Raw genomic sequence first — 15,602 nt, 5'->3', positions numbered from 1 at the left:
TAGCAAATGACACTGCAGTTAATTGTTTATTGTTATCCTTCTGGTGAAGTCTATAAGATTGAGATTCTGTTGGATTTTCATGGTCTCCTGGAGATTAGCTGTATGAATAAAGGTTTATATTTACATCTTAAAGTTTCCGTGTGCCTCAGTTTTAGTCAGTTGCAGGCTCCAGTGTGGAGAATAATGAAACTGTTTCCTCCAGTGCTGGAACTATTGGATTCATCAATTGTGTTCTGCTCTATAAGAAGAACGTAGCTTGACCCACACCCCAATGAACCTGACTCTTCTGCATCTCCTGGTAGAGAATTTCAGGCCATAATCACTTGCTGTATGTAGGAAGAGAGAATTCCATGTGTCTCTTTCAATGCTTTTGTTACTCTTTATATCTGATAGTAATTTTTTCTTTCTCAGCTAAAGGTACAAACTTCCTAAATTAAAACTACCTCTGTACATCTTGAACCAGGGAGAACCGCCCCCATGTCACCTTCTCCGATCTGACCACCCAACCCTTATTCCTGGAGTTATTTGGGCCAATCCCTTCGGCATCCTCTCTAAACCCTTCACATTTTAATTTATTTATCTATTGAGATTCAGTGTGGAGCAAGCCCTTGCGGCCCTTCAAACTGCAGTGCCCGGCAATTCCCCCAATTTAACCCTAGCCTAATTACAGGGCAGTTTACAATGATCAATGAACCTACCAACCAGCACATCTTTGGACTGTGGGAGGACCCAAGTGGTCACAGGCAGCAGTGGGAATTGAACCTGGTGGCTTGTACTGTGAAGCATTGTGCTAACCACTGCACTACTGTGCCACCTCACTATTTCCTCAAGTTCAAGTTCCAATTTATTGTCATTTCAAGTGCATACATGTATATTGCCAAATGAAACAACATTCCTCCAGACCAAGCTGCACAACAGTACATATAACTCACACACAGCACATAAAGTAATGTCACCACAAATAAAATAACAAATAATAAGGTGCATTTATGACACAAGTTAAAAAGTAAACAGTAGAACACTACTGGCACTTCATATGTGGTTCCTAAAGTGGGCATAGTACTCCTACTGTGGTAGACCAATGTTATTTTAAGGTTTAATATGCTATGGTACTGTTTATAAAGCCTATTTCTAAAGTGCACCTTTACAACTGGTTTTGCCACTAAAACAAAGTCTGCATCTGGCCCACGTACTTCTCTGTTCTTCTACTCTTTTCACAATGGTGCCCCATAGCTTGCAGAGCATGCTCTTTGCCAGAACAAAAGATTTCACATTTTGCAACATTAAATGCCACCTCCCTGCCCATTACACCAGCAACTTTGTGTGAGCATTAAAAACACACACGCACGTGCACACACATACACTTGAAAGAAGTACGAGCGAATTCACGGCCTCACCCACGATGGTGCAAGTTCCAAATGGTGGAAGGGAGAAGGTGAAAGGGCAGGTATTGCATCTCTTGTGGTGGATGGGATGATACAACGTAGGTGGAGACAGGAGCATGAACCAGGACATGATGGAGAATGGTCCTAGAATGCTGAAAGGGCGGAGGAGCAGGTGGATCCCAGGATAGTACTGCATTGTCGGAAGTTACAGAGGTGTTAAACTATCGTGGGCAATGAGGTGCAAAAAAAAACTTTACTCTTCCTCCTGAGTGTGAAAAGGGAGAATGCTAGCAGAAATAGAGCACTGTTGTTATCACCTCACTGTGATCTTGTAACTTATTATCTACCTGCACTGTACTTTCCCTGTAAATGCTGCACTCCACTCTGCCCTCTGTTATTGTCTTAACTTGTTTCACCTTCATCTACTGTGTGATTATTTGACATGCAAGACAAGCTTCCCATTGTACCTCATTACATGCAACAACAGATCTTGGTGGAGAGGAATCCACGCTTCGAGAAAAGGAAGAAACTTTGGAGGCACTCTAATGGAAGGTGTCAACATCAGAATAGATGTGATGCGGCAAGTTAAAGATGGGAATGGAGTCTTTGCCGGAACCAGGGTGGGAACAGGTATAAGTCAGTCTGTAGACTTGTAATAGACATCGGTTGTTAATGTGCAGGTTGCCATGGTGATGGAGAAGTCAAGGTAGGGAAGGGAAGTGTTGGAGATGGACCTGATGCAAATGAAACAGGGTGGAAGTTGACAACAAAAGTTGCTTCCTCCTTTCATGCAAGTGAGTGTTGGGACTGCCGGAGTAGGGCTAATGCAGATTGGTTTGCTGATCCACATAGCCACAGAAATGGGCATAGTCTGGACCCATGAAGATTTTGTTGCTGCACCTCTTAAGAGGAAGTGAGTGCGGTTAAAGGAGAAGTTGTTCAACGTTGAGACTGTGGTGTTCGTGTTCTTGAAGAGCAGCATCTTGTCTTTTAAGAAAGCGCATTATAGCGCTAGGTGACAAAACTGAATTTCACAGTTCAAGACAGTCAGCCTCTCCAGCTTGAAAGGCTGATTGTTGTGTCATGTTAATGTAACGTATTTGCTCTCCCTCGCTGCTGCCTGGCCACCTGAGTATTTCCAGCATCCTGTCCTTATATTCTCCAACCCTTCAGACCAGATGGACTTTAAGGATGAACTAAAAACATGAGAACTGCTGATGAGAAGAGTTAATGTTATAAGATAGAGCGATACTGAGGTTGTTGCAAACTCTAGGAACTGATCCCTAACAACTGGCCTCTCACAGCCCTAGGAATGAAGAAATGAAAGACCAGTAATGAAGCACTTCCATATCTCCAGGACAAATTCACTTTTTCCCTCCCAAGCAAATGAACATTGGTACTTGGCACCTGGGTACATGGTACATGCTAGGAAAGTGTCCACAACAGAGGCTCCCTGAACACTGCGACAGGAGAACTGAAAAGTGAAACCACAAACCAAAATAACCAGCACTTGAAACCCAAAAATTGCACAGAATGAACAGGATGGAAATGTGCCATTCTGTTCTTGGGGGCTGCACAAGTGTCACGTTCTCCTTCGCGTGTAACGAACGCCGAATTTAACGTCGAGATAAACCACAGTTAATAAGAACCAGATCGCAGTAAGATTAACCATTTACTGTTCACTCTTCACATTAACATATGGTGAAAACTGTTGATAAAACAATACAAGATTGATACAGTATTTGTTCCTTCCTTAATATCACATTTCAAGTGTAAATACTTGCAAAGGTGACTATAACTACATTACACTAAGGTGCAGTATACAGGGAGAATTTACCTGCTCCATTGACTACTTTAAATACACTTCCATGCAAACTATCCGCGACTCTTTAACTAACGAAAGCATAAACATTATCTACCGTCGTTACTTCTAACAGGATCGGCATTAACATCTTAGTTCAATATATCGATTATCTATTAACTTACAGCGTTGCTCTCACTGTGATTTCTCATGCCTGCAAAACAACTTCTGCTCAGGTGAGCCTTGTGGTAAGCCCCACCCTCGCGCTAATTTCAAACCGGTATTTTCCCACAAGACGCGGCGAAACCGGATGTGACGTCATCACATGCCAATATATTTTACATGCAATGAATATACTTTAAACACTTCTAATTCTAACTAGAAAATACTATCGAATGAATTACTAAGCGGAAATATTATAAACTAAATAACTGTCGTAAAGACAGCACAACAAGCTTTATCATCGTTCTCTCTTGTCACATCTGCCACAGCCTCGCTGTTTGGTTTGATTGTCCTTTGCCCAGTTTGTTTCCTTCCACTCCCATTTCTGTTTTGGTTAATCAGTACATTCAGCTCATTTTGTCATTGATCAATAGCACCTGTTACCTTTGTTTAATCATGTACTGGGCTATATACCGACAAAGTAATCAAGTTTTTATATTTCTTAATATGTTATTTTCTCCAGAAAAACAAAAATATCTATAATTTAACTTTTTTTGAAAATGTATGTTTGGCAATCTAAGATTTGCTTTCATTATTTTTGAAAGCATCTTTGCTTTACAGTATTTTTTTACATGTGCCTAAGACTTTTGCACAGTACTGTGTATATCATGGTTCCCTTACTGTTTCTATAGTGATTGCTCCAGCCACTCTTTGTTAAAGAGTGAATTCCACATTCTTAGCACTCTTTGGATAAGAGTTTCTTCTAAATTCCTTTCTGGATTCTTTGGTGAATATCTTAATTGATGGCATCCAGGTATACGCTTACCCACGTGGAATCGATACCTTCGCATCCACTCGATCAAAACTTCCTTAATTTTATGACCCTTTACTAGGTTAACCTTTAACCGCTTTAAAAACCAAAAGGACAAGTCTGTTCATTCTTTCCCAAAAACGTTTTCACATTTCTATTATCCTTGTCTTTTTTTGTTCTGTACTCTCTCTGGTGCCTCTACCTTTATTTCTTAAAATAACAAGCAGAGCTCTATCGAGAACTCTGACAGCTAACCAGGTTTAGCATCATTTCTCTTCTGGTATTTCCCTCTAGAAATAAACCTTGGTGCTGAGTTTGCTTCCTTTAGTGGCTTTTCTATAACAATTCAATGATGAGTTCTGTACTCATATTGGGCTCAATCTTTGCAGCAATTAGCCATTTTGTTCCTACTGAAAGATACTGTCTTACATTTTTCTAGGTGTTAAATGTCATTTTTCAATTGTTGGTCTATTCTTCAACTTGCTGTACACCTGTAATTTTCAGCCTCCCATCCAATTTGTTGTCAACGTTTTTCCAGATCTAAATAATGTCAGCTGTGAACAGCAGTGGTCCCAGTGCCTGACCCTCAGGGAGCGCCACTGTCCCCCATGCATTCTCATTCTCTGATATTGCATTTATTCAATTGCGGGCTGTCCCCCACCGCATCCTTAGTTTGTGTTGGTTGTAGCACAAATGATGCATTTCACTGTTTCAAAGTAAATGTGATAGATAAATAAATTTATCTGAATTTATTATATCATGTCATATCAAAGATCAAAATGGAACTAGATAACAGGCCTTTTTCACATCCTAACCTTTTTTAATTGATGCAAAATATTTTACTCCTTTGTTCTTTGATAATAGGGCATCATTGTCTTTAATGTGAATTGGTTTCTCTTATGGCATGCTCCTATGTTGTCTCTGTAGTCCATGTACATCTTCCTTACTCCCAGTTGTTCCCTTAGTCTAATATTCATCCATAATCCCACAAGCATATATCTTTTATCTGAATACTGAGCATTTTAAGCATTTTTTTGTTGTTTTGCAAACTGGAAAGGGGGAGATAGAAAGGCAAAATGTTGCAGATCCTGGAAATCTGAAATTTAAAAAAAATTATCTGCTTGGGATGTTCAGTGTTTCCAATATTTTCTTTTGATATTATTTTGTGTGTGCACGCCCGGTGGAGTCGGTGGGGCACCATCATGACAAGCTTTTTGCACCGATCTTTTTGGTGATTGCTCATCATACGGCTTGTCTTGGGCATCTGAAACTTGGCGGAGCCCATCCCCCTCCAGGCTAGCTCAACACTCAACACTTGGCACTCTCCAGGCACAGATGGAGAGCGTGCAATGGAGCTAGCCAGGTTCGAACTCGGGACCTCTCGCCCAGAAGTCCAGCACTGATGTCACTACGCCACCAGTTGGTTTGATATTATTTTAAGGGAGTGCAAATGGATGAATATAGAGCACAAACAGGTTCTCATTGGAAGTATGGGATTTGTTGGTTTTAGTGGCTGGGATCGTACGGCTTGCTGGAGATGCCATTGTACAAAACTCAGAACTTTTACCTGTGCCGAGGAGCATTTCCAATTAGGCTATTGTGGCTCCAAGTTGGTGCTGAGTTGGATTTTTGCAACAACTGATGTAAGACTGGTGTGATCTGCAATGTTACCTGCTTGAGTTTATTGCTAACAGTTTACTCTCAATCTTTTGCAGAAAAAGCCACTGATTGCAATCATCAGAGAGGTTTGTGATGGGTAAGTACTGCAGTGCCATAGCAACACGTGTATTCTTAAAAAAAGGTGCCCAGACATTGTTACTAGGGAAAGGAAATGCTATGGTTTATTAAATAGCTAGAGAGGTAGAAATATACAGTAGGGTGGTTTAATGTGGGTTGTGGGAGGGAAATCCAAGCAACATTTATGCTGGAGGAATTTAGCAGGTTAGGTAGCATCCCATGCTGGGACACTGCCTGGCCTGCTGAGTATTCCTGCATTTTTTGTGTGTGTGTATAATGAATTGGTAATGTTAGTTTGCATGTAAAGTTGCTGCAGATTGTAATGGAGCTATCTACTGATTATACAAAGACTGGCTAGAAACCAAAGAAAGGTGTTCAGCTGTGATTTAATTTGTTGTTATGTGTATGCTTATGCATAAATTAGCTGCTTTGTTTTCCTACAAAGTTAAGTGGTTTACATCTGTAGCAAAACTTGGAATGTTCTCTGTAATTTACTTCACAACTCGATAGAATTCCTGTGTACAGAGTATCAGTTGTGACATTTAATAAGCCTACTTTAGGTGTACACTAGAAAAGCATTATGACACCAAAAGATGGGAAAAAATTCGGACAAGTCAGTTCAGACTTCAATTCAAGCATGCAATGATGTCCAATTTTTATACCTTTTATCTTGCACTCTTTACATGTTCTGCATTATGTGAATATAGAAGTGGAAACTCCATAATTGTACCTTGACAGCTAGCTTTTTCTCTGTACAATTCCCCCACTGTGTTACCTTGTAAGTTTCACTCCCAATTACATAAAGTTGCTTTCTGCCAAATGAATCTGTCTTTGAATTTGAGGGAGGAAATTCAAGACTTTGGCCCTGGAGAAAGGAAAATGTATATGTGTGAGTGTAAGGTGAAGGCACGCTCGTTGCGCAGTGATCCGCCAAACAGTTCACCTCACTTGTAGCGTGGTCTCTTGTCTAAGCTCACTTGCCTGTGAGCTTGTTGTCAGGGGTATTGTATCTCAACCTTTAAGGATGAAGAGGAAAATTCATAGAGACAGTTGGATAGTTTGCCTGATTGGCATAGAGGAAGCTGAGAAAGGATGGTTTGGGGTGAAAGAGGGAAGAGAAGAAGGAGACATTTGGGAAATGGGTGGTCACAACCAGTCACACAAATGAAAAACACTTTACCTGGCTGTTTAGTGATTTTGATCAAAGCCATTTACTTGTATTTCCTGCTGGTTAACAAAAGCTTTCTTTAAATCCATGTCTGTCCATTATTTCAGAAGAAACCACCCAAGAAACATCTATCACTTCCTGGTTACCCAGTGCCATCTGGTCCTTTTAATGCTCTGAATCTTGGTCTCATCTTTCCCTTCTCTTGCCCCACAGATGGAGGTTTGACCAAAGTAATTGGTATTATAATGAAGCCACTCTCTCTCCATAACAGCGCTAGATGCAGTTGCAGAGGTGTTACCTTATTAAATAGGCTCTGAATGAAAGCTGCTGCTGTTTTACCTGCTGCAAGTCCCATTAATGTAAATTTTCTCTCTGCACTCACTGAATCAGCTAACTTTGCATGCAATTTAGAAAATGATGTGCCAAAGACCACACACAGGAAAGAATCATGTTCCTTATGGCCCACTGCTGTGAAAGCCAAACCATCCAGACTAATACAAAGCTAATTTGTTCCAGCTTGAAATCATTCAGTGATTGACTGATGGATGGGAATTGTAAAATCACAGTCATTAACTTTAGCACTGGAAGGCCTACATTTGTTTCTTCAATGTAACCTTAACCCTAGTACCCTAGTCATTGTGTGGGAAGTACGTTTATCTAGACTGGTGAGCATTACTAAGTATTATTGTGTCGCTGCAGAAATCCCCCCCCCCCCCCGCTATATACTCCAGGTTGTATAGCTCTTTCTGTTGTTCTTCCTGAAGTTCTGTTGGTGAATTTCTCTAGGATCTCAAACCTGCAGAGGATTCTTTAGAGAAGGAGGAAATAACTTGATAATAGGGAGCCAACCTGTGGAATGGTGAAATGGATGATGGGAGAGGGCCAAGAATCGATGGAGGGCTGGAGGAAGAAAGGGTCTACTGGAGTAAGAGGCTAAAATGATAAAGAAAACAAACCAGCGATATACTGAAGATGAAGAATAGGAAGTAGGAGGCGAGGGATAGAATGAACATTTTAGACTCTATATTTTGTCAAGAAGTGGATAATCCAAATGTGCAGGAATTGCTTTGAGCAGTATATCATGAAGGCCATTCATTCTATCGTGCTAATTCTGGATCATTGGTACAACTATCTAATAAATCCCATTGTTTCATGCAATTAATTGTGTGTGTGTGTTTTCCCCCTCTAGCATTGACCCAATTCTCCTTTTGAAAACTAAAGCTGATTCTACTTTAACAACTCTTGTAGGCCTGTGGAACTCTGCAGTTATTTTTCAAGATGTTTCCTGAAAGCATCTTGAAATCACAAAATGGTAACATTGCAGGCAGCCATTCAGCCTTCAGAGCACGTACTAACACTTGCCCTTGTGTATTTTATTTATTCGAGTACCAAATCGGCCGCCTCCAAGGTTGTTAGTGCGATCCACATATCAATCACTTCCCTCTGATGTGGTTGCCAGTCCAATAAACCTGCCTCAGGATATTTATCTTTCCACCAAGGGAAGCAGTCCTTTCTGCTTACGCTAGCAGAATCCCTCACAGTTTTGAGTACCTCTACAACATCTCTCAACCTTCTCGACAGGGGAAGAGGAGAACAATCCCACCTTTTGGGTGGGTATCCATTTCACTGCTGACTGTGCTTCCAAATTCTATGCTGTCCGGGACTGTTGTAATTGTTCAATCCATGTACAAATATAATTAATATATTCTGTGAAAATCAGAGGTCTCAAAACTGACATCAAGTGGCTTCGTCTTGTTCCTAACTCTTCCTGCTGATACTTCTGTTGTTTGTCCTCTTGAAACTGACCTCTAATACAACCTTTCATGATTTTGAACATCTGCAAAATGTCCTCAAACCACTGTTCAAATGAGAACAACATCCAACTTTCATAATTGAGCACTTAACCTAAGTTTTCTTCACTGGAAACTATCTTCTGCCTTCTCTTCAAGATTTGGTGCATGCACCATTTTGCTGTAAAGGACCGACAATGACTTTTGGCTATCCTTGCCTCACTCCAGCCCCCCACCCAGTAAAATTTTTCTGCCCTCAATACTACCTGTTATACCTGTAGTTGTGGTGCTCTCTGAGCATTGAATCTCTAATGATCACTGCAGCTTGCAGCCTAACACTGCCGTGGAGATGTCCTAAAATGCACTGTCCAGGGCTTTTGTTACCCTTGTTTGCAGTGAGCTAAACATCTTTTTGCCAAGGTCAAACTCAGCGAGAATTCTGCAATGTTGCTTCCTATCCTGTTGGATGGCCATTCTGTAATAATGTTCCTGAACCTTTCCCAGAAACTTCCTCCTTCCTGTCAGTCACGCAGCAATCATCGGATCCCCAAGCTTCAGACACTAATGGTTGAGTTACAGCAACTAGTTGAACTTTTTGTGGAGATGGTTATCTAAAACTGGCAGAATCATCGATTATCATGCTAACTTTGTTGTGTTTGTAGCAATTACCAGCCTATACAAGCAAGAGGAAATCTGCAGATGCTGGAAATACTTTATACTTATTCTTTATACTTTATTGTCACCAAACAATTGATACTAGAGCGTACAATCATCACAGTGATACTTGTTTCTGTGCTTCGCGCTCCCTGAAGTACAAATTGAAATAAATATAATAAAAATTTTAACTATAAATCATGATTAGAAAATAGAAAAGGGAAAGTACGGTAGTGCAAGTCAGGTCCGGATATTTGGAAGGTACGGCCCAGATCAGGGTCAGAATCTGTTCAGCAGTCTTATCACAGTTCGAAAAAAGCTGTTCCCAAATCTGGCCGTATTAATCCTCAAGCTCCTGAACCTTCTCCTGGAGGGAAGTGGGACAAAAAGTGTGTTGGCTGGGTGGGTCTTGTCCTTGATTGTCCTGGCAGCACCGCTCCGACAGCGTGTGGTGTAAAGTGAGTCCAAGAATGGAGGATTGGTTTGTGTGATGTGCTGGGCTATATTCACAATCTTCTGCAGCTTCTTCTGGTCTTGGACAGGACAACTTACATACCAGGTTGTGATGCACCCTAGAAGGATGCGTTCTACGGTGCACCTATTAAAAATTGGTGAGGGTTAGGGGACAGCCCAAATTTCTTCAGCTTTCTCAGGAAGTAAAGGCACTGGTGAGCCTTCTTGGCAGTGGACTCTGCTTGGTTAGGTCAGGTCATTTATGATATTTGTGAAAATCCAAGCAACACATACAAAATGTTGGAGGAACTCAGCAGGCCAAGTAGCATCTATGGAAAAAATGCACAGTCAGATGTTTCGGGCTGAGTTCCTCCGACATTTTGTGTATGTGTAGCTTATACAAGCATCTATTTATTGTTGCATAATTGGGACAAAAATGGCTTAGCAAGCGAGAAATGGATTGTGAAGAGACATTCCAGAGTTTAAGGCTGAAAGCAGCTTAATTAAGAGGACATAAGAAGCTGGGTGGGAAGAACACAGGATCTAGTTTCACTGTAGACCAATGTGTGTCTGTGTTTTTGTCTGATCTGTTACCCGGGGGACATTGTGGGGCTAGAGAACTGATGGGAAAGGAGAGGCTGAATAATCATTGCAGTTTGTTTGAGATGAAACATGAAATTGATTGTTTTGGAGAAGATGTTGGGAGCCTGAAACTGCAGGACATTTCCTTATAAATCTATTTTACTACTCCCCCCAAAGTCCCTTTCTCCTTTATGCTCACCTCATTACCCTACCTCTTTCCCCTCCCAACCCTCACCTTCTGTCCATCACCCCTCCTCATTTCTTCCCCTTTATTCAATACTCCACCATCCTCTCCTTCAGACTCCATCCTCATCAGTCTTTTGTCACTCCCTCCTATCACCTCTCAGCTTCTGGAAATCATTCCCACTCTCTTATCACCTCTCAGCTTCTGAGATCGTCCCTCATCTGGATCCACCGATAAGTCGCCACCTCTTGCTCCACCCCGTCCTCTAACTTTTTGTATCAACTGTCACTCCTCAGTCCCGATGAAGGGACTTGATGCAAAACGTCACTTATTCATTTACCCCTTATATGTACTGCCTGTCCAGCTGGGTTCCTCCAGCAAATTGTTTGTTGCTCCAGACTTTCAGTATCTGCAGTCACGTGTCTCCATTTTCACGCTGGTTTTGTTTGAATGTTGTCAGAATAATCAATGTTCAAGTCTGGTTGGTGGCAAGAACTCTCCATCCATATTTATTGAGTACTAGAGACAGGCTGCGTGCTCCTTGTCCAATGCTCCTGATTATTATGCACTGGAGATTTACAGTTATTGATTACATTATCAGATAGTAATAGATTATTGAGTAATTAAACTTGTGCTTACAGTTATTGTTAACTAATTTTCATGTGTTACTGCCGCTTATTCATTTGATGGGAATTATTGTGGCGGTCATGGTTATTGATTCAGCAGAAGGAGATGTCTGTCCTGTGATGTTTTTGTTTGTAGGTGGTCCTTGCCCAACCCAGAATACTACACACTGCGTTATGCTGACGGGACTCAGCTATACATCACTGAGAAGGTCAGTACACTGACATCTCCATCTGCACAATTTTACATCGTCCCTTCTGCGTGATTTCCTTCAGTGACTTGGTTACGATCATTGCCTCGGCAATGAATGGAAGGCTCCCACTGTTACTTCGATGTAGCATCCGGCTCTTTTTTAATTGCTCCCAGTCCTGATCATCAATCTTCTGCAGGAAACAAAATAAAAATTAATTGCTGTCATTTTTAAATTCTTGGGATTTGCTTTTTTTTTCTCCCTTTCATCTTCTCTAGACTCGTAATGAAATCAAAAATGGGACAATTCTGCGGCTGGCTATTTCTCCGGTGAGTATTTCTGGTGCTGAAGACTCAGTTGATCAGAGTTGGCAACATTGAGGGGCAATTTAGGGTCACATCAGACTGGAGCGACAATGGTCTTGAAGCACATTTGATGTTGGGCCTCAAGTATCATTTAAATGAGGCCCATGCATTCCTAGATGCTTTGTCTTTGTTCCCGGGTAACTTGGCTTGGAAAAGGATTTCTACTTTGGTTCCATTGTTGGCAAGCTTTTTGACGATTTTTTCCAAGTAATTGTGATTCCAAATTAGATTTATCAAGTCAGCGATGCCGTTGGAAACTGGGTAAAACTCCACCCTTAGTTCACAAGAATCAAATTGAAAGTGACTAGTGTCGCTTCTGGAAGGCTGAAACTGTCAAAAGATTAAGGAACAAGTTCAGTATTGTACATTGTGCCTGTGTTGAAGGGACAGATTATAGTTGGAGCAGCTGAAATGTTGCCAGAATCTATTCTTGTTGACAGACCATGTGAGGACAGGATTAGATGTGCTGCGATTGTCACTGCACATCATTCAAGAGTCTGTTAATAACAGTAGGGACTTGTGGGTGAAGGCCAACAAGAATGAGACCTTAAGCTTACAGATTGGTAGGAATCGGTGGGTTTGCTTCCTCAAGGGCAGAGTTGGCAAGGATAGGAAGAGATAATACAACTGTTTGCGTAGCTTTTTATGTGTAGAATGCAGACTGAAGTGTTAAAGTTACAATAAGGTGCAAAGCCTTAACAAGGTGGATGGAGGTCAGGAGTTCATCTTATAGTCAGGGACTATTTAATAGTTTTATAACGGCCGGTAGAAGCTGTCCACAACACTGGTGATATGGGCTTTCAGTCTCGGATATGTTCTGCCAGATAGGAGGGGAGAGAAGAGAGAATGTCAAAGGTGGGTGTTGGCTGCTTTACCGAGGCAATGAGGGGAAGACAGAGTTCGTGGAAGGGAGTTCGTGGAAGAGTCTGTCAACTCTGGAGGATGTCCCAGAGTTCCCGGGACATGCAGATCCTCGTGGTTCTGGGCAGGGCAGTTACCATAGCGAGCCACAGCGCATCTGGATAGAACGCTTTCTCTGGTGTTGTCAGTAAAAATCGGAGAGGGTCAAACAGGACATGCCAAATTTCTTTAGCCACCTGAGGAAGCAGAGATGCTGAGGCTCTTTATATTATCTTGTGTAAATGGTAAGAAGTTGCAGAGCTCGATATGCTGAGAGATCTGGGTCTCCTAGTGCATGATTTTAAAAAAATTGGCATGCAAGTACTGCAAATAATTGAGAAAGGTAACAATGTTTTTGAGTGCAAGAAAAACTGAATAAAAAAACAAGGAGGATAGGCCTCATTTACGCATGGTATTTGTGAGACTGTATCTGCAGCACTGCGTAGAGTGTTGGTTTCCTTATTTAAGGAAGGTCATTGACTCAATAGAAGCAGTTCTGCAATTTACCAGACTAATACGGAGAATGGGCAGGTTACCTTTTAAGAAGAGATTAGACAGGCCAGGCATACCTGTGGTGGTTGAGAAAAGTGAGTGCTATTTGAATGAGGCATAAAAGATTTCGAGGAGTCTTCATGAAGAAGATGTGGGGAGGGTATTTCTACTTGTACTAGGAAACGCTGGTTAAAAATAAGGGATTACTCATTTGACAGATAAAACAAAAATATTTCAGGCTTAAGTGTCTTCAGTACTTTCTTCCGGAAAGGTGGCCGAAGCGGAGCTTTAGAATATTTTTGAGGCAGAGGATGGATAGCTTTTTAATAAGCAAGGGGATGAGAGGTTACAGCAGGTAAGAATACAGAGCTCAGGTTACAGCCGGGTTGGCCATTAAGTGGATAGGCTGAGGAATCTTGTGTCCCACTTCTAGTTCATGTCTCATTGAAGGGGCAGAGTAATCAGAGGGTGCGTGGTTGATATTTTATCTTGCTGAATTTGATTTAGTAAAGTGTCATTAACAGACTGTTTGGGGATTGTGCAAAGCCCTAACCTGACCGTTGTTTGCAGAACCGAGCAGCCCGCCAGCTGCTGGAGAGGATCCAGTCCTCGTGCCTGGACTCGCGGCTCGACGCTTTGAAGGAACTGGCCAAGCTGTCAGCTGATGCCACTTTTGCCACTGAATTTATCAACATGGAAGGGATTTTTATCCTCATGTTGCTGGTGGAGAGTGGAACCAAGTGAGTTCCTAGTTTTTCTTTAACTTGGTATTTGTGAAGTAGAAATATCAGTGGGTGGACCAGTTATTTGGAGAAGTTGGTGAACTTCGTTCATTCAGAAGCATCTGAGGGAAGATGTTAGATGGGGAAATTGTAGTTAATAAGAGGAATGTTTTGATTTTGTTTCTATATACATTATTTATGTTATATACATGTAGTTATCTGACAATAAACTTGATTGAAGTATGGACTTGTAACCACATGATACAGATATGAAATTATTGACAAATGAAAGAGACTCAGGAAATTACACAAATTAAAGTGCTATGGTATGGTCTTATAATTTGCAAGGTACTGTCTGAAAGGGGTATTAAACTTTGATTCAGCAGTAATTTTCGAAAGGGAAATGGGTAAATACCAAAGAATGAACTGAACTCTGGGAATTTGGAACGATGTAACTCAAAGGCTAAACATTACCTCCTTGAAAGAGCAGAGGTTGTGGAATATGTTTTGCACTGTACAAGTCCATGGTATAAAATAGGTATGGTAGCATGTCAGGCCATCTTTTCTCTCCATTATGCCATGGTCCTCAATGCCTTGAGTCACCATAGAGAGCACACACCAGCTGGTTTTTGTGCTCATTGCCTGTCAAGCCAAAGAGACATAGGAGCTGAATGAGGCCATTCAGCCCCTTTGAGTCAGCTCCACTATTCGATCATAGTTGATTGTCAAGGAAAACCTTGCCTTGTCGATGTAAAGGCAAACCTTTCTTTGCCTTTGCCCTGTAATGGCCCTTCTTGCATCGCAGTACCCAGCTTCCTGACCATTTGAAACCAGCCATGCTGAATCCTGTACATCATTCAGTGGCTTTCACGCACTAACTGAAATCACTGACAGTTCTGTTAATCAACCCAGTGCTTTCTAATAGCAGGCCAGCTTCCCACAGTTGCTACCTGAATCTGATGTTCACAGTCATACTCATTAACAATCTTCGAAGCGTGAACTCTGAGCAGATCCATCTTGGGAAAAATGAAGAGAGCCATGGCATTGTTCCTTCAAGCCATGCTTACCGTGACAAGGGAGTTGATACTCTATAATGTATTGTGAAAAATATTGCGAAGTGCAGGAAAGCCATTCTGCGTTAACCATGACAATATTGGCTAGATCTTTAGAGAAGCAGTATAGTTTTTGATTTGTGGATGAATTGCCTGTTTCTCCTTTCTGCCCTGTTCTAATATCAAGTATCCTCATTTACCTCCTTTGTCCATCACTTCAAGCAACTTGCTGGATAAATTCAGGTAAATGATGCTCTTGTGTGAAACTATCAAGACATGCTTGGCTGATTGCTTCATCCTCATTGGATAACCACTTGTGCCAACATTAAACTGAGTTGTGTTGCTTTATAGGTAATTGGTAGCCATTACCATGTTAAGCAGTGTGACATTAACAATCATGTCCTTTGGTAAATCAGACCTCCTTCACACCATCTTGAAGTGTAATGGACCTGGTCATCTCCTGCTGATTGGTCTTGGTTGTTGGTTAATTTTCCTATCCAGACCCTAGGGTGTTCCTTGTGGCTGTATTG

At 41.4% G+C, this 15,602-nt stretch overlaps 1 protein-coding gene across 2 annotated transcripts in view; it reads left to right on the top strand.

Moving 5' to 3' along the window:
• Positions 1 to 15,602, top strand: part of LOC132399687 (engulfment and cell motility protein 2) — a 198,348-nt gene that overhangs the window by 103,050 nt on the left and 79,696 nt on the right. For both annotated transcript variants that reach the window (XM_059980344.1, XM_059980343.1), the window contains exons 3-6: positions 5,875 to 5,915; positions 11,490 to 11,562; positions 11,820 to 11,870; positions 13,869 to 14,038. In XM_059980344.1, coding sequence (XP_059836327.1) covers positions 5,875 to 5,915; positions 11,490 to 11,562; positions 11,820 to 11,870; positions 13,869 to 14,038 — 335 coding nt within the window. The remainder of the gene's footprint in view (positions 1 to 5,874; positions 5,916 to 11,489; positions 11,563 to 11,819; positions 11,871 to 13,868; positions 14,039 to 15,602) is intronic.

Source organism: Hypanus sabinus, chromosome 9 (genome assembly GCF_030144855.1).
Source record: "Hypanus sabinus isolate sHypSab1 chromosome 9, sHypSab1.hap1, whole genome shotgun sequence".
Classification (NCBI taxonomy): domain Eukaryota; kingdom Metazoa; phylum Chordata; class Chondrichthyes; order Myliobatiformes; family Dasyatidae; genus Hypanus; species Hypanus sabinus.
The sequence above is the reverse complement of the archived record's forward strand: the minus strand, read 5'-3'. Positions and strand labels throughout refer to the sequence as shown.